Source organism: Vipera berus (genome assembly GCF_964194415.1).
Source record: "Vipera berus genome assembly, chromosome: 5".
Lineage (NCBI taxonomy): Eukaryota > Metazoa > Chordata > Lepidosauria > Squamata > Viperidae > Vipera > Vipera berus.
In genome coordinates this window covers 27,517,499-27,536,259 of record NC_138207.1, presented here as the reverse complement: position 1 = coordinate 27,536,259, position 18,761 = coordinate 27,517,499, and the positions used below count along the sequence as shown (strand labels likewise).

Below are 18,761 nucleotides of genomic sequence, written 5' to 3'. Positions count from 1 at the left end.
TACAACCACATTTGCTTCTTTTGACAGATTCATACCTCAACATAGACCCTGAGCTATCTACTTCAGGCCAACATTTGCATGTCTTAAGTGTCTCCATCCAAAGTATTTAAAGAAGGAATTATAATTCTCTCCATATATCAGAACAAGATTATCTTTATTACATGATTATTTACTCTGGGATATCATATCTAGTCTGCTAAAATCTTGAGTCACTCTGTTAGCCTCACTGTTTCCCTGGGCATCCAGGTCAGGGGAATAGATGAGCTCTGTTACTATTGATGTGTTTTTTGTTGGATGGATTTTTTAAAAAAATCTTGGAAGGCCAGAGTTTAATGGGGCAAGCTTTCTATGTTTTAATATTTGTAACTTATGCAGAGATACTTGTGTGAGACAGGCAGTTATATCAAATAAATAAATAAGCAACACAAGAAGTAGTGGCTTCATTGTTTCTTTGTGGTCAGCTAGTGGTCATCTGGATTTTTTTCAGCACAGATATGATAGCCATACAGTATACAGCAATTACCTGAGCTAATTTTTTCCCCCAAGCACAGTTCTCACAGAATTCTCTTTGGTAAAGTTTATTAAGAAAGATAGGAATGCAAGTATATTAGATGGCAAGTATATTCACATTAGAATGGATATATTTTAAGGTAAAAGTTTTCTGATTCTCTGCTTCATAGTCTTCCTATGAACCTACAAGGAATCTATCTATTCACTGACAAGGGAGTCTCTTTGCAGTTGTTTAAACAATGGTCTGGAGACCAACTTTAGGCTAAGTTACTACAGTGGAGTCATTTAATGAACTATTTGACGAAATAGGTTTGTTATATTTTAATGTCTTGATAAATCCAGCTGTACAATATGTGCACCAAATGTATACCATTTCTGAGGTAAACGGACACAAACAATGTTATTGTATGTGGATTCTCTAGAGTACTTTGGATAAGGATTTTGTTACTTTGGATTGATGCCCGTACTCAGGTTTTGTCATATCTGAAATATGGTGTCTGTTAAACTGAAGATTTAATATATATTATTTACTACAATAACAATGACCAGTTAATTGCTTTCTGATGCTGGCTTGCTCTTTCTTTTATAGTTATGTTTCATTGGTGAAACAGTTGTCTACATCTCTGCTGTTAATAATGGGGGAGAGAAGAGAATGGTAAATAAGGAAAAGGAAGAAGAAATAAGATATTCTCCTATCTCAAGTAGCATATAAGAGCTTGCTTCTGGGAAATAATAACAGAAATACCATATTGTAATTGTTATCTGCTTTTTGATCACATTATGCATACTTGTGCAAATTGGAAATAAATGTGCAGCATTGTTTAAATTCATTTTGAGAACAGAAATTCAAATATGTGGATTATGGCTGTTTAACAGCAAAAGCTTAGCAGCCAATTTTAACTAGCTTAACTGTATAGTCCGAAGAATAAAAATTTACAGGTCAGTGCTGGATCAAAGTTTGTGTCATAGCTTTCGCTCATGCCTGGCTTGACTATGCATTTGGGAATCCTGTTTTTTTCATTAAAAATTTGACCTGATTACTTTGTCTTGTCTTTTTCTTGCCTATAACTTCCATTATTGTACTTAAGACATTGGTGTGTTTTTTTAACTGCATTGCACCCTCATTTTAGAAGTTATCTAGCCACTCAAAAAGCAGAACAAGGCAGAGATGGGAGTGCCCGAATTGACAAAACAACAAACATTGTACTATTTTGTCACCTTGATCACTTGATTTACATTTCAGAGTCATCTTGTCTCCCCAGGCTAACCTCTTAACTCTATCAGTCACTTTTGCCTCTGTTCAAAAATTCCACACATCACAGCGTTTACTTTTTATTTCATTTCACTGTTTGATTTCCAGCAACCTTGGGACTGTCTCGCAATTTGATTTTCTCAGTTAACCAATGAGTTGCTTCAAAGCCTCAACCAACACAGAGGACTGTACAGTTTCAAAAGCAAACCAATATTGCCTTGTAAAAATTATTAACAATCTTGTTTTTCAGGAAGCTTTGTGAGACACTAACTAGATTAGAGATGCATGTATGGACTTGCTAGAACTGTACAGATTTCCTGTTGACATGGGCATTATGTCCTTTTCCTTATACTTCTTTGCAAAGATAATGGCTTTCATTTAAATATAAACCTACTGCCACCAGTGCCCATGCCGGCTGCTTTGTCCCGTTACTTCTTCATACTCCTCCGCTGCCACATGCAGGGAAACAAAAGCAGTTTTGGGTGGGGGGAATCAATCAATCAAGTCCAACTTCGCGAGATCTTTTCTTTTTACTTTTTTTTTTGCAAGAAGTTGAAATTGATTGATTGACCTTCCCCCCCCCAAACTTATTTTGTTTCTCTGCACACAGTGGTGGAAGAACATGAAGGAGAAATGGGACGGGGCTGGAAGTCAGGTAAGCAAAGACATGGAATTCCTGGGGGAATCGAGGGCATCTGGGTGTCGGGCCTCGGGAGCCCGACATTCAAGGGGGGGTCCCTCCACCCCTACGGCACCTCCTGGCCTGCGCCCGACGGACTCACCCTACTCCACGGCGGCCCGGGAGGCTCGGGAGGCTCGTTGGGCAGCCGCGCCGCCACTGCTGTCTCCGTCCGACGCCGCGCCTGCACAGGACACCCTGGCTGGCGGCACGACCGGCAGAGGCTCTGGGACGACTGGCGCGGCGGCCGCTGCCTCAGGACCCCACATCTCGTCACCGGCCCTCCCACGACTACAACTACCGAGACCACGTTCGGCGGAGCGGCTCGGGGCGCAGTACAGTTCACCGGCCCTCCCACACCTACAACTGCCGAGACCACATTCGGCGGAGGGGCCCGGGGCGCGGGACAGTTCCGCTCAGGAGCCGACGTACCTGTTGGGGGACGGACCCATTCCCGCCGCGATGCCTGGGTGGCTGGGGGGCCCAAACGCAGGTGTCCACGGAGGGGACCGGAGCCGGGCGCAGCAGGGAGGGGGAATGGGGGTGGAGCACGGCGGTGGCGGAGCACGGGCGGGGGCTTACCTGATTAGGCGCTGGGCGAAAGGGTTTGCAGAGGAGGGGTGGGGAAGATATAGGGAATGGGAGGGCGTGGACGTGTTTGGGTGGAGTATGGGTGGGTGCTTTGGGCGTGTATATAGCAGCGTTGGCTGCGGGTAGCGGCCAACGCTGGCTTTGTTTCTTGCTGCAGCTGTTGCCTTGAGAAATAAAGTGCTTTCAGTTCGCAGTGGAGGTCTCTCGTTCCTGTTTCGGTTCTTCGCTCTGCCTGCTGCAGGACGAGCTTTGACACTGGGCAGTGGTGTAACAAGCTCTCCAGCTCCACAGGGAAAGGGCAGCCAACATGGGCACTGATGGAAAGAGCCCACTTGCTTCAGCACCCTCCCTCCCCGAGCCTCCAGCACTCCACCTGCCACTTTGATCGGAATGCAATGGGGCAGCTCCAAAGGCAAAGAAGCAGGCATTAGGAAAGCCACGCCTTGGCTGCATAATAAAAGTGAAGGTGTTGGAGGTGCTGGTTGCCGAAGGCAACTGTTCATGTTAAGGATCGAGTTTCCATGAACTGTGTTTTCCTCAGGTCTGTGAGTTATAAAAGGGGTTTGGGTTTTTCCTGCAGTTTCTGCCTGCTTGATTGGAAGAGGGGTTTCTCCTTGTGAACTTAACAAGGACTCAAGTAGGCTGGGACTGAACAGCCCCCATGTGCTTGCGGCCTGCTGGTACCAGTAAAAAAGTAAGCCCTACCCAAAAGTAAGTCCTAGTGTTTATTTCAGAGCACAAAAGAAAGAGCGGGTGTTACTTTTGGGGAAACACCATACTTTGTATTTTTCAAGCATTCTTCAGACATGTTCTTTTTTGCTCTTGCTAGAACTACAGATCCAAGTTATAAAAATCTGGACAACCACTGGATGATAATAGAATGAACTGAGAATTTCCATTTTTTCCTTATCTACATTTTTTTTTACAGAAAACATAAGCTGATTAATCCCAAGTTGCATGAAGGCTGAATGCCAAGGTCAGCTTTACTCATTTAGAAATGCTTAAAAGAATTATTGTTACCTATTATTATTGATGCATTCAACCTGAGATGAACTATAAGGAAATATTTTAAAAATGCATTGTCAAAACATACAGGTGAAACTCGAAAAATTAGAATATTGTGCAAAAGTTCATTTATTTCAGTAATGCAACTTAAAAGGGGAAACTAATATATGAGAGACTCATTACATGCAAAGCAAGATAGTTCAAGCCATGATTTGCCATAATTGTGATGATTATGGCCTACAGCTCATGAAAACCCCAAATCCACAATCTCAGAAAATTAGAATATTGTGAAAAGGTGCAATATTCTAGGCTCAAAGTGTCCCACTCTAATCAGCTAATTAAGCCATAACACCTGCAAAGGGTTCCTGAGCCTTTAAATGGTCTCTCAGTCTAGTTCAGTAGGAATCACAATCATAGGGAAGACTGCTGACCTGACAGTTGTGCAGAAAACCATCATTGACACCCTCCATAAGGAGGGAAAGCCTCAAAAGGTAACTGCAAAAGAAGTTGGCTGTTCCCAAAGTGCTGTATCAAAGCACATTAATAGAAAGTTATGTGGAAGGGAAAAGTGTGGAAGAAAAAGGTGCACAAGCAGCAGGGATGACCACAGCCTGGAGAGGATTGTCAAGAAAAGGCCATTCATAAGTGTTGGGGACTGTTCTGTACCAGCCTGCTACCGGCCCTGCAGAAAAGGCAGGGACAACCCCTTTACAAACGGCAAGAGGCTGGAATAAAGCCTGCCAAATTTATTAACATAAAACAGACACCAACCATGAAACAGGAGCTATGAAACAGGAACTATTCAAGCGGTTGCCTTCAGCAAACCAGCCCTCCCACGCATTCCCCCTTAAATACAGTTCAGGGCGTGGCTTCTCTCTGCCTCCTTCCGAGGAGCCCCATTGCCTTCCTCTGTTTACTCCTGGTTGACTGCCTCCTGCGTCGGGCGTCCCTGAACAGGGCCAGCTGTGGGTCATCTTCATCCACGCTGTCAGGCTCACACAGCTGGGTCTGCGTCGTGACCAGATGAGAGGGGCCTGGCTGGGGGCTCTCATCAAGCTCTTCAACACCCCCCTCCTCCTCCTCCTCTGAGTCGTCCGACCCAACTGCCGAACCCACAGGCTGACCCTCAATCACAACAGGGACTTTCACAAGGAGTGGACTGAGGCTGGAGTCAGTGCATCAAGAGCCACCACACACAGACGGATCCTGGACATGGGCTTCAAATGTCGTATTCCTCTTGTCAAGCCGCTCCTGAACAACAAACGTCAGAAGCGTCTTACCTGAGCTAAAGAAAAACAGACCTGGTCTGTTGCTCAGTGGTCCAAAGTCCTCTTTTCTGATGAGAGCAACTTTTGCATCTCATTTGGAAACCAAGGACCCAGAGTCTGGAGGAAGAATGGAGAGGCACACACTGCAAGATGCTTGAAGTCCAGTGTGAAGTTTCCACAGTCTGTGTTGATTTGGGGAGCCATGTCATCTGCTGCTGTTGGTCCACTGTGCTTCATTAAGTCCAGGGTCAATGCAGCCGTCTATCAGGAGATTTTGGAGCACTTCATGCTTCCTTCCGCAGACGAGCTTTATGGGGATGCTGACTTCATTTTCCAGCAGGACTTGACACCTGCCCACACTGCCAAAAGCACCAAAACCTGGTTCAATGACCGTGGGATTACTGTGCTTGATTGGCCAGCAAACTCACCTGACCTGAATCCCATAGAGAATCTTTGGGGCATTGCCAAGAGAAAGATGAGAGACATGAGACGGAACAATGCAGAAGAGCTGAAGGACGCTATTGAAGCATCCTGGTCTTCCATAACACCTCAGCAGTGCCACAGGCTGATAGCTTCCATGCCACACCGCATTGAGGCAGTAATTGCTGCAAAAGGGGCCCAAACCAAGTACTGAGTACATATGCATGCTTATACTTTTCAGAGGTCCGATATTGTTCTATGTACACTCCTTGTTTTATTGATTGCATGTAATATTCTAATTTTCTGAGATTGTGGATTTGGGGTTTTCATGAGCTGTAAGCCATAATCATCACAATTATGACAAATCACGGCTTGAACTATCTTGCTTTGCATGTAATGAGTCTATCTCATATATTAGTTTCCCCTTTTAAGTTGCATTACTGAAATAAATGAACTTTTGCACGATATTCTAATTTTTTGAGTTTCACCTGTAGACCTAAGGGTTTTTCTTCCATTTCAATATAACTTCAATAACTTCACTCTGATTTATCAGAAATGTCTTGGTAGTTCTAAAAATAACCCTTGCTCTTTTCTGATTCTCACAACTAAAGAAAGTATCCAGGTATCAGAAAGGTAGAATCTACAAGGTGGTGACATATCTTTCACTGCTATGATGACATCTATCCTATTTCATTTATGCTGGGGAGAAGAAATATATCCCTGGATTTTTTTAAAAAAAAAACAGGTGTATTAATAAAGGTAATCATGTCAGGTTTCACATATGAAGGGATCCCTTCTAAAGTATAATTAACTGTTTGAAAGGACCAGAAGCATCATTTTTCTTCATTCAAACAACAATACTTTTCAGTTTATAATGACAAGATTTATTTCAGCACTCCAACTTTCTCTGCAGAAACATGACTACTGGGTTATTGATTTCAGTGGAGAAAAGACAATGGAAGAAATAAAACATATATTAATATAGGGAAGAGAGAATGTGAATCTACACATCCTGTCTCCAAGTCCTCAAAGACGTTGGTTGCAGGTTGCCTCTTGGCTTTTCTTGTAAAGAGGAAAGGAAATATGATAAGGAAGAAACCATCAGAAGAAACAAGCCCAGTATTATGGCCACATGAGAACACTTAGGGGCCAATCTGCTTCTGTAACACTGCAAATATTTGCCTGAATATTCAGCTTCCTTTAAAAAAATCTAGACTAATCTGTGCCAGCCTAGTCTACTCCAGCATTCTGCATCATCTTTAAACAGGATACCAAGCAGTAGAACTTTTAGTTGTACTCTGTACCAACTTTTCACTAGAATTCCATATTCTACAATTACTCTTTGTTCCAGGCATTTTACAAAAAGTCCAGCTATCATAACTGTTCCCATCCATATGCCTCCTGTTTACCTGCCACTCTCTATTTATTAAGAAAACTGAAAAATAAAAAATTGAATAGTTTCACTACAGCTTTTCATTGTTACCACTAGAACCTCTCTGTTTGAACAACGTAGAAGTGTTTCTCAACCTTGGGAACTTTAAGACTTGGGGACTTCAACTCCCAGTTCCCATGCTGACTGGGGAATTCTGGAAGTCCATACTTCATAATGTTTCCAAGATTGAGAATCAAGGGTCAGCAGTGCCACAACCATGGGATCTTCTAGAGCACCTTTGATCTTCAGAAAAAGCACTTGCAGAACTTCCAAAATGAATTTAAATGATGATAAAATGGTTATATTCTTGGTGTTTCCAAATGATATCTCATGAAAGTACACCCAAATAAATGCATTGCAATGCCTGAAAAGGTTACTGATTCTTCTCTTAAGCAGTAAAACAAATTACCTCTAAATAGTTTAGGATAAACATATTTACACTGTTCTTGGATAATTTCCTTTCTCTTATGCCACCTCCTGTGCAAAGTAGGATCTAGTGTCAGGTTTTGATCCAGTGAGCAGAAAGTGCTCCTTTCTCCCAAACCCAACACCTGAACCTGTAATCATAAAACTTCTGTTTTCTAGATCTAAATCTGCATCATATGCAACACAAACAAAAATAAAAGTCAGATTATAATCACATGCAGGTGCAGAGAGGCAAAGCTCCAATTCCTTTAGTGTTATCTGTGTTAAGATTTTGGCAGGCGAAACGTTTTCTGCAAATTTGTTTTCAGGCTGAAATGTCTTCTCCATGGCTAGCATAAATGTCAAGCACTTATCCTTCTTTGCATACAGTAATTGCTGGCTAGAAATAAAGAGTTCATAATAAAATGTAAAACTCAGTATGAGCCCAACGAATACAAGTTAAGACTTACTCATCTTCTGAAAAGGGCTTCCCAGATAGGATGTTGTTTGTTCCTGGAGCATAATTCCAATCAACTTCGTTAATTCCAATGTAGTATTCTCTGGTTACTGCAGAGACTTGGAACAAGTAATAAGCCAACAAATGGCTTAGCACAGACAGCTTCATGTTCGAGGTTGCTTTAGTCCAATGAACTCATCCAGGAACAGCTTCTTTAAATATCTTCAGTATTTCCCCCTTTGCAAGCTTTTGTTTAGTTTCAACAGCCTGGAAGTTTGCACAATTCTTGTTTAAACAAATCCTGTCAGTCAGATTTGATGGCAATAACTCTTAGGCAACTCATGGATTATTGAAACAGTTTTTTAAAATCCCCATTTTTATCACAGTTAATGTTGTTCCAATGTAAAATAATGTTTTATATCTCAATATGTGAATTTGAAAAAAGTTCTTAATCAAACAATTTTTAAAAAATTTAAAGAGGTCCATGCTAAGGTGAAATGCTTTGAGAGTTTCCCAGCACATCAATTTTCTCCTGTTCCTTCTGTTTGATACAGCTGAAATTTCCTGCATTTCACAACATGGGGAAAGTTATATTTCAGCTTTAAACTGCAGGACAATGTCCAAAGTACCAAGCAGTTAATAATATGTCAGTGCAATTATTATCACATTTCAGATAAGACTGGCATTACTTATCCATATTATTTAAAAACACTTTTTCCTGAAAACTTGGTTGTTTGGTGATTCATATCATAACTGATTAATTGGGACAAATCTTGCAACATTATATTAAAAGCTCTACAATTCAATCTGAATATTTAATTTTTTTTTGTTCTACTAATCCGTTATATACCTGTTCAGTTTCTTCTCATCAAAAGCTGACATTTACAAGGCTGTTGATTTGTAGGAACCAAAAATTAACTTCAGCACAACCACAATTATTTTACATTTTTGTTAATTAAAATGTACCCATCTAATTCATGTATGTTTTTTATTAGATTTTCTGAGCAACTTTATCCAATTTTTCTGACCCACTTATCACACAGTAGCAATACTTTTTTTCCTAAGAGGTAAAAATGCCAGCTATCACCAATGAGGAAATGATCGGCTGGGTAAATTCTGCAGAGCTTCTGTACTACAAATGCAAAGGGAGCCCTTACAGTGATTCCAGAAACATTGCAATTGAGCCACAAATAAAATGGCTGTTGAACAATAAAAAGACAGTGTAAGTAGACCTTGTCTTATGACTGCAACTGAGACCAGAATTTCTGTTGCTAAACAAAATGGTTATTAAGTGAATCACATGGTCATTAAACAAATCTGACTTCCCCATTGACTTTGCTTGTCAGAAGCTGTCTGAGAAGGTTGCAAATGCCGATCATTTGACCCATAATGTGCGACTATTGTAAATATATGCCAGTTGCTAAACAAATGCTTTTAAGTTGAAAACTACCTGTAAGAGATCAGAATGATATGAAGAGGTACAAAGTATCTTTATTAATATGGAGTGTTTTTTAATACTCCCTATGAAGAAGTATCCAAAGTGAATATGACTGTATTTCATTAAGGCAAATTAGGAACCATTCAAGTCTTCTTGCTCAATGGGTGAACTAATATAAGTCTATTCTTATGGATTTCTACATGCAAGACATTCCCTAAATATCATCTCAGACTATGACATTTCTCCCAACACCTGTGCAGGGCAAATTTTATTCAGTTGCTCCTTTAATCATGCTAGATGCATATTGATCTAGATCCAGCATATGAAAATATAAGAATCCAGACTATCTGAAGTGCCAATCAACAAGAGAACCAATCAGCTGCTCAGAGTTCAAATATAGCTCCAAACAAAAAACCAATCACATGACCAACTGACCACACTGGCACACAAGACATTTATAAGCTAAGGAGAATAGGACAAGAAAACCCCGATGATGATGTTACCTAGTTTGTTAACGAAACGTTCAGAAATTATATCAAAACCAGCTTGGAGAACAAACCACAGCCAAAACCAAAAAGGTGTAATCTATCTCTTTACTAAGAAAGTTGCTGTTGTTCACAATGTGACAGTTCAATGAACCAAATATTCATTCATGTAGTATCGATGATATGTAAGTGCTTTATATTATGTAAACACAAAAAATTCTTCATTTTTCAAGAGTAAGAGCCTCGCAATTTAGATATATAATAAATGCAAGAAAGGGAAAGGGTATGCAAACAGGCAACGAGAAAAACAGACTATCCAAAAACTGTTCACTTTAGCTGAAATGTGTGGAGCATCATGAATAATACACTGAAAAAAAATTGGTAGTCCTTGTGTCAACACAGAAACAGAAAAGCCTGTTTTAAAAATGGGATTAGTATTAAAATGTACGCTCAGGGATACAATGGAGTCATGGTGGAGTCATTCCCCAAGGCCGTTAGATCAGTGCAGGCTGTAAAAAAGAACAGAAAGATACAAGATTTTAATGGATGTGGTTCTAGGACAGAACCACAGCTTGTGGGATGATTGTGCTGACAGCTGTGATTTTTTTAAAATCTGGGCACTGATTGTATTTATTACGAGATTGTTGTAATATTGTGTGTTTTGAACTGTTGCTAGCCACCCAGAATCATGATGTTGAGATGGGCATGTCATATCAGTTAAAATAAATAAATAAATACCTTTATATCCAAATTATTTCAGTCAAGACAACTTGGGCACATTAAGATTTTCCTGTGAATTCACATTGGATCCATAACACAAAAGTCTCAATTGATCAATGACTGAATCAGTAGTTCTAGCAGCATATGAATATTGGGTCTAAATTATAATTTTGAGAATAGAGTCCATAGCTGCTTTCTCCAAGAAGTGCCTAACACCCAATGAGATCTCACATCAGGATAATATCAGCAAAGCCTCATCACATCACTAGCTCCTTTTTTTAATTGGACAAGATACCAAAAACTCTCCTTAATGCCATCTAATGGATGTCCAGAGCTTTGCAACCCACAACTATTCTCTCTCTTTTTAATTGGTCAGTAAAAAAGCCATAAATGTGAGCCAGAATGGTGTAGTGATTAAGGTAATGGATGGGGAGATACAGGCTCATATCTACTCTTAGCTAAGCATATTTGGACCACAAATTATTTATAGCCACAGGGTTGCTGCTGTGAGGTTAAATAAGGGGATATTCCCTGTGTCCTCTTCAAAGAAAAATGGTATATAAATAAAGTAATAAATAATCATGGCTTGATAACTGCAGTCAGATAGGGCTGGAGAAAGTGTGGGAATTTGGACAGCTAAAGTATACACATGCCAAGGCAAAGCTGAAGATGCTGATCCTCTCAGCTATTTATGAACTGTATTAGAGCTTGCTTAGAAAAATAAACAGTCTTATAACATTTGGAAGAATAAAAAATAACATAAGCAATTATGGTATGTAAAAAGAAAACTTTGTGTCTTCTTACCTGAACAAAGATAGGATAATTTCCACACAGGATTTGCCTTAATTCTGCAATTATTTTCAGAAAGCAGATCAAGATCTGGAGGCCACTAAGAACTATCAGAATAGACAACAAAATGATGTTCCACTCCACTACATAAGAAGGCTCAGTGCATTGGGACCAGGAAGTAGGATCCATGAGGTAGCTATCAGAGGAAACAATAGCATAAAGAAAATGGAAATAGATTATTACCACGAATATAGGTAAACATACTGTCAGGTGATCTCATCCCACAGTTATCAGCCCAAGGACTCTGTCCATTCATCTATCAGACTTCCAGAGATGAATTCAAGAATCTGGAAATGGACTTGGCTGAATGAAACAACTTTTTTTAAAAAAAAATCCCATTTGTATCCCGCCCTTCTCCGAAGACTCAGGGTGGCTTACAATTTAAAGCACAAATCAATGTGCTTAGCAATAGCCTTCATTCTATGTATATGCCTGCTTATTAGGGCTTTCGGGGGGGGCTGAGTCAACCTTGAGCCTGGTGGGACTCGAACCTGCACTAATTGCAGGCAGCTGGTGTTACTTAAGGAGGCATTAGCCCACTGCTCCACCAAGGCTCTTTGAAAATAGAAAGGAGAAGCCGTCCAACCCACTCCTTGTAAGGTCAAAAGGCCACATCAATTGGCCATTTCATTTTAATATTTGGCTAAAGACATCAATGTATCTAAAGTTAGCTTTACAGATAAGCCTGTTTCTTACCTGCCTGCAGTGTTTTTGAAGGCATATTCCCAGCCTGCTGAGGTTTTGCAGTAAGGGCCTTGCATTAAGCTCAAAGCAGATATGATCAGACTGTAGCCAGAGAATGCAATCCCTAGTAGGGAAAGCACAACAGAAATGAAACGCTGCATTAAAAGAAGAAGAAGCAGAGTGAGAGGGAATGAAAAGATTCCATCATTACAGATAATGAACTACTGTATGTACATTAGACCTGGGCATTTTAATAGCCTCTGGACCACATTTGGCCCTTTGGTTGTCCCTGTCTGATCCATATGAGGTCCATTGGAAATCAAAAATCAAATGTAAATAAATGTACACCAGGGGTGTCAAACTCAATTTCATTGAGGGCCGCATCAGCATTGCGGTTGCCCTCAGGGGGCCGGATGGGTGTGGCCTGGGTGGGTGTGGCCTACTGGGTGGGCGTGGCTAAAGTGCATATGGCCTACTGGGTGGGCATGGCCAGCTCTACATCGTTCACATCAAGGGTGCCTATGGGGGCCTGGGCAGGAGTGGGACAGATCTCAGGGTCTCTGGGCCAGGGCCAAGGCAGTGGGGGCCGTTCCCTCCCTGTTTCCAGGATGGCTTCGTGGGCCGCATGAAACCACTTCACGGGCCGGATCTGGCCCCCGGGCCTTGTGTTTGACATGTCTGATGTACACCATGCACACAACTGCATGGTGTACATTTTGAACATGGTGTAGAAAAGCAGCTGCATTGTTTTTATTTTCAAAGCATCTACTTTTCCCCCCCTTCAATTTATGTATCTGTGTGCCTGTGCACCTTCACGGCCCTATTGGTTTAGCCCTCCAGAACTGTTCCAGTTTCTTATGTGGCTCCCTGGGAAAATTAATTGCCCACTCCTGATCTATATCCTTAGATATATTTTATCCTTGCTCAAGTGTAGAAAGCAATATAGTTAGGAAGACAGGTAGTGCTGATCTAAAACTTAGTGCACTGTCCACTTGTAGAACACAAGATGCATTTCTTCTCAGCTAATCAGAGAACATGGCTGATAGATGTATAGTTGTGTCCTGTGGTTAGGCAAGGCTGGAAGTCATGAGCATCCTGCCTGCAAGCCTCAAAGTTACTGTACATGTGATTCCAGCAACTTTCATCACGCTCTCCAATCTCCCTTTACCACTGGCTCTATATTTTTAAGCTGTTTGGTTTTTTAAAAAAAGAATGAGAAGCTGTAAAGATACAGAGGAGAGCAGTTTGAAAATCATCATCATCATCACCACCACAATGGGCAGTTGCAGCCAAGTGTTTTGTTTGAAAATAACCCCAATGTATAAATAAGGCATAAGTAAACAGATTAGTATTGGATGCCCTTGGAACTGATTAAATCTATGTGGTAATTTGTGAGCTTCATTATGCCATTTTGCAAATGCTGAATGTGTCCTTCAACTCCAAAAGGTTGTTGGACTCTAGGCCAAACTTAGCAACAAAGCTCTTTTCCAGCTAAGGGAGTTTCAGGCAGTATTAGATCTGTTTCCTGTAAAGCCATTACAGTAGTTTGGGATGATATGACTTGAAAGGAATCAATATAAAACTAGTTTGTTGCTATAACCCTTATTAAAGTGCAGGAAGAATGAAAACTGGCAGTTTGCTTTTTCACGGGGTATTTTCTCTATTGAAGCTAGCCTAGTCCAAATAACTTTTCCACCTGATAAATCGAATCAAATGGAACAAACACCTCTCCTCTAAATTGGAATGTTTAGCAAACATTATTTGGTTATGAGCCAAAAAAATCCCATAAACACCTCTCACTGTTGCTACCATATATACAACCATTCAGTTTTTGCTCGTTTATACTCAAAATCATGACATTTGGTTGCCACCAATGTTGCCCAATGATATGGGTGTACAAGAACCATAGTCACGTAGATGAGTTTGTAGCAAATTTGAATCAGTCTCTCAGAATAAGTTCTTAGTCACTATAAGTCATTACTGTAGTTCTCTTTTTAAAAATTAACTGTTCTTCATGTACTTACATTTACAAAATATTATTTTTCCCACTTACTGTATACAACATCAAGCAAATGCATCACTCCATAAAAATAAGACTGTCTTATTCTTAATGCAATATGCCAAAACTGACATCTCACAAAACACCAAACAGATCCTTAAACTCTCAAGACCAGGGTGATCTCATAGAGCTAAGCTCTTCATGTGACTAAAGATGACAGAGAGGGCAATATTATGTCATGCTTCTTGGGAGGAAGACAGGGGGTGATTGTTGTGGCAATAGCTTTTGGGACTTGCATTTCTAAGGCTGAGGCAAAAGGTGGAATTAAGGAAAATAATAACTGTTCATTTGAAACATGATGATAGGCCAATCATCTTTGTGTTGCTTCCTCCTCAATGCTGTAGTGCACACTAGGTTCATCTTCACTAATATGGACTCAGAATTACACTAATTGGTTCAACAGACTTGGAGAGCATGAGACCGCTTAACAGAGAGATGGAATTTAGGGGAAAAAACATTTGGCAACAAGTCTAAAGTTATGTCTGTTGATACTGGTCCATCTATTTTAGAATGGTGGTCAGCTATTTTTCCTGTTCTTGTTTTTTTTGCCTTTGCAGATTTGCTGCAGAGATAACAAAGAGCTTCTTTCTTTTTCTTTTTTTAATCTCCATCACAGACTAAGGAAGGAAACAACAGCAGGGAGTCAGAAGTATCAAAAAAAGGAAGGAAGGTCTTTTTAAAGCAAAACATAATACATTTGCAAACCATACACTCACTCTATATGTTCTGGTGCAGCTTTCACTTTGGAAGCATTCATAAAAGGTGTCCCGGTCCAGAATTACCAGAAGTGCTGCTAGAATAAGAATCTAGAAGACAGTAGCACAGAAGATATTGAGTCTCCGAACATTAAACTCACAAAGTCCTTCTTTCAGAAACATATATTCTGATTAGATAATGCATGATGTTGAGTAGCTACTTTGCACCACAAAGTAGAGAACCAAGATATATCAGAAATGCTTTATTCCAAAAGAAACAGAAGAAAAACATATGCAAAAGAAATAGAAGGAAAATGTAGTCTATGTGTTCCTCATAGGCATAGATAATTATAAAGGTAGAACTTATGCGTGAACATTCAACTTATGCTGAACATTGCCAATTTTTGGATATGGTACGTGCCGGTACTTCCCTTACTATATGATATAAAATGTTTTAAAATATAGAACTTATAATGTTAGCTTTTGAAAGACACCTATATAACTAGTAAGACAGAAAAACAAAAGAATGAATAATTCCCAAAAAGAAATATTCTAAATTGCATGGGTGGTGTAGACATAATAGAATTGGTACCAATTGGCATTTTCCCCCCTATGTTTTCTTTATGGGCGCTGGGTCCTTTATCTTTGTTCCATTCATGGCTGCCAAAGAAAGGGATAAACCACTCTCCCTGATATTAAAACTGTGAAATACTTTGTATTTGTATTATATTTAAAGGGAAAAAAACCCTAAATGTAACAGTATCAATTTGGACACAAAAAATCTCTCTACCATTTTGCATTCTGGCTGGGATGCTGGGGGTTCTAGTCTGGATAACTGGCAGATCACAAGGTAAAAGGTGATTTGTTCAAAAGAAGACCTTGTTTTTTTGAAGAATTTGACATCTTCCAAAGAATCATCTTGTACCTAAGAAAAATATCTCTCACTTTAGATAGATCAAAGGGCAAATAAACCAATCCCTTGCATTGTTTCTTTTGGTAAAGTAAGTTGGGAAGACTATAATAGGTAAGATCTTCATGGGTGCGTAAAAACATATATAGAAGCACCAGAGTGTAGCCAGTGACTATGTAACATTAAACCTTAACTATATACTGGTTACAAGTCAATAGAATGCCTTGAAACACCAACAGTGACAGGTGGCTCACTTTTTAAAGAAATACTCATATTTCTTTTTTCTGTGCACTACTTATTTTCACTTGGAAAATAATTGGAAAATGGACCCAAATGAATGGCAGAACTAAGCACTTTCTGAACAAAAACTAAGGAAGCGGTTTTAGTCAGTTGTGGGATCCTCAAAACTTATTCAAGAATATCTGCACTTGGTATCTAAGAAATAATATTCCCTCACTCCCAATGTTTAGTTATATGAATGCAGTTGTGAGCCTTTACAAAAATACAAAAAAGGGTAAAGAAGTATTGGGGAAAATGTGAGCATTACAAATGAAAGAGGCCCTGGTTGGTTCTTCCATAAAATCCAAATTTGAGTGATTATACAATAAAGATGTTGCCTAAAAGTTGTGGGATCCTTGAGGATCCCACAACTGACTTAAGAGATATAAATACAGCAGATTTTAAAAGCAAGCCAAATAATGGTTACCACAATTAAACAAAAAGCCATTTTTGGTTTTTTTTCAAGTTAACCATCTTATTGAGTTCAATAATTTTGGAACATCATCATCATGAAATATAAACAAATCCTTTAATTCTACAGGCCAAAGATGTTTGAAATTTATCTTCATAATAGGAAATTGGGATAGAAGTCTTTTGATATAAAAGAATGAATAAAAATGTTAGTGTGATTTTATTCCAACTAAATTTCACTATGTGTGTGTGTATGTGTGTGTATTTGTGTGTGTATATATATACACATGTGTATGTGTGTATATACACATGCATACACACACACATACACACACACACACACAAATTAGTATTAATCCATGTATACAACCATCATTAGATCAATCATTCTAATCTATTTAACGATCTGCAGTAAATGATGTTTAAAGCCTTGGTGGAGCAGTGGGCTAATGCCTCCTTAAGTAACACCAGCTGCCTGCAATTATTGCAGGTTCGCATCCCACCAGGCTCAAGGTTGACTCAGCCTTCCATCCTTCCGAGGTAGGTAAAATGAGGACCCAGATTGTTGGGGGCAATAAGCTGACTTTGTAATAATGCCGCTTGGGGGGGGAAGCCCTAATAAGCAGGCATATACATAGAATGAAGGCTATTGCTAAGCATATTTGATTTGTGCTTAGATTGTAAGCCGCCCTGAGTCTTCAGAGAAGGGTGGGATATAAATGGGATTAAAATAAATAAAATAAAATAAAATAAACCATCAGTGAGGGAAAAAATAACCAAGTTACATTTAAAAAATCCCTTTATCAACATTAAAATGTTCAGTACAGTACAATGACATGTTGATTTAGCTCTTGATACTGCTCCCAAAATACTTATTTTGATTCTGTCCCTTCCTGAAATCTCCCCTTCCTGGACCATCTACCATCTCAGAATCAAAGAGTCCAGTGGAGAAAATGAAAGATGTATTCAGCTAATCAGAGAAGCAATACTTACCATAATACCTGAGAAACAGATTCCTTCAAAATGCCACACATAGATGGTGTGATTACTGCTGGAAGCATATGAAGATTTCCCATCAGGAAAATATAGGAGAATATTTATAACAATACTCCACAGTGCCAGGGGGATTAACAGGCAACTCAAACAGCCGCTGCACTTTTGTAATCCCATGTCAAAAGAGCAGAGAAAACACCTGACACAGTCTTGCTCAAGTGTTCAAAAGCTCTTGTTTTCTTGGTTGAATGGAGACATTTTGCATTTACATGAATCAGTTGCTGGGATATGTTTCTTGTCTGACAAGTCCAGTTCCTGGCAAATAAAAGTATTGCTGTCGTAGAACAATACAGTCAGAGAAATAGCACTGGCTGAATTCTTGTCTTATCCTGAGAAGTGGGGGCTGGAAGTGGTGTGGGATGGGCGTTCCTCTGGAGAACTCTACTTGTAAAGGGAATTCTCTATGGTTCTACTCAGACACCTCAATCAATCTGAGGAAAACAGAAATCATCTGAAAGGAAAAAAGTAAGAATTAGATGTGTGTGTAATAAGGAAGTAGAGACTGATTGCTTTTTGTCTACATAGCAGCATGTAATCTGATTAGCACTTAACTGAGATATATCCATCCAACCATAGTGTTTGAATCTTACTTGGAAACTACTGGCACTAGCTGAGGAAGACCCCAAACTTAACATTTACTATTCTCATAAAAAATATATTTAAGTCCCATTTAAAATGGTGATTATATCATGCTTTCACATAGCCCAGGAAAGTTTATTGTTTCTTAAACTGAACAAACATGGGTATTCCAGCGTGAGAAGAAAAAAAGACATAGGGGAGATTTGTTAGTCACATTCAGATACATAAAGAAAGCTAGAGGAAAAATGTTCCAAGAGCTATTTTCCATAGTCTCAATTTATAATGGATATAAATTGCAGCTATGTAGATTTTGTTTAAATATAAGGAAAATCTTCTTGATGGTAAGAGATCTATACAACAGTGGAAGAGCCTACTGATGGAGATTGTGGGTTCTTCATCTCTAAAGGGTTTTTAAAAGACTTGGAGAGCTATCTTTGATAGATGGCTTAATTGGTATTTCTGTAAATTGTAGATAAATAATTCTTAAAGGTAAAGGTTCCCCCCGCACATGCGTGCTAGTCGTTTCCGACTCTAGGGGCCGGGACTCATCTCCGTTTCAAAGCCGAAGAGCCAGTGCTTG

At 39.6% G+C, this 18,761-nt stretch overlaps 2 protein-coding genes across 2 annotated transcripts in view; both read right to left on the bottom strand.

Annotated features, from left to right (window-relative positions):
* The window catches only part of CP (ceruloplasmin), a gene marked incomplete at its 5' end in the record, with an annotated part of 40,515 nt that extends 32,328 nt beyond the window's left edge, over positions 1–8,187 (bottom strand). The window contains one exon of the mRNA XM_081329337.1: positions 8,033–8,187. Within this exon, the coding sequence (XP_081185463.1) occupies positions 8,033–8,187 (155 nt within the window). The remainder of the gene's footprint in view (positions 1–8,032) is intronic.
* Positions 8,188–10,091: 1,904 nt separating this feature from the next.
* Positions 10,092–17,856, bottom strand: TM4SF18 (transmembrane 4 L six family member 18). The gene is made up of 5 exons (XM_081330095.1): positions 17,543–17,856; positions 14,971–15,060; positions 12,208–12,350; positions 11,467–11,647; positions 10,092–10,451 (listed from the first exon to the last, which is right to left on the bottom strand). Exons 1-5 carry the CDS (start codon positions 17,717–17,719, stop codon positions 10,437–10,439), a joined length of 606 nt encoding a protein of 201 aa, XP_081186221.1. The 5' UTR covers positions 17,720–17,856; the 3' UTR covers positions 10,092–10,436.
* Positions 17,857–18,761: the final 905 nt, after the last annotated feature.

Coding starts and splice junctions, on each gene's coding strand:
- TM4SF18 (XM_081330095.1), bottom strand. CDS start 17,719: ATGGGATTACAAAAGTGCAGCGGCTGTTTGAGTTGCCTGTTAATCCCC. Junction 12,351..14,970: donor GCTGCACCAGAACATATAGA/GTGAGTGTATGG, acceptor CTTTTAATGCAG/CGTTTCATTTCTGTTGTGCT. Junction 11,648..12,207: donor TTCAAAAACACTGCAGGCAG/GTAAGAAACAGG, acceptor TTCCTCTGATAG/CTACCTCATGGATCCTACTT.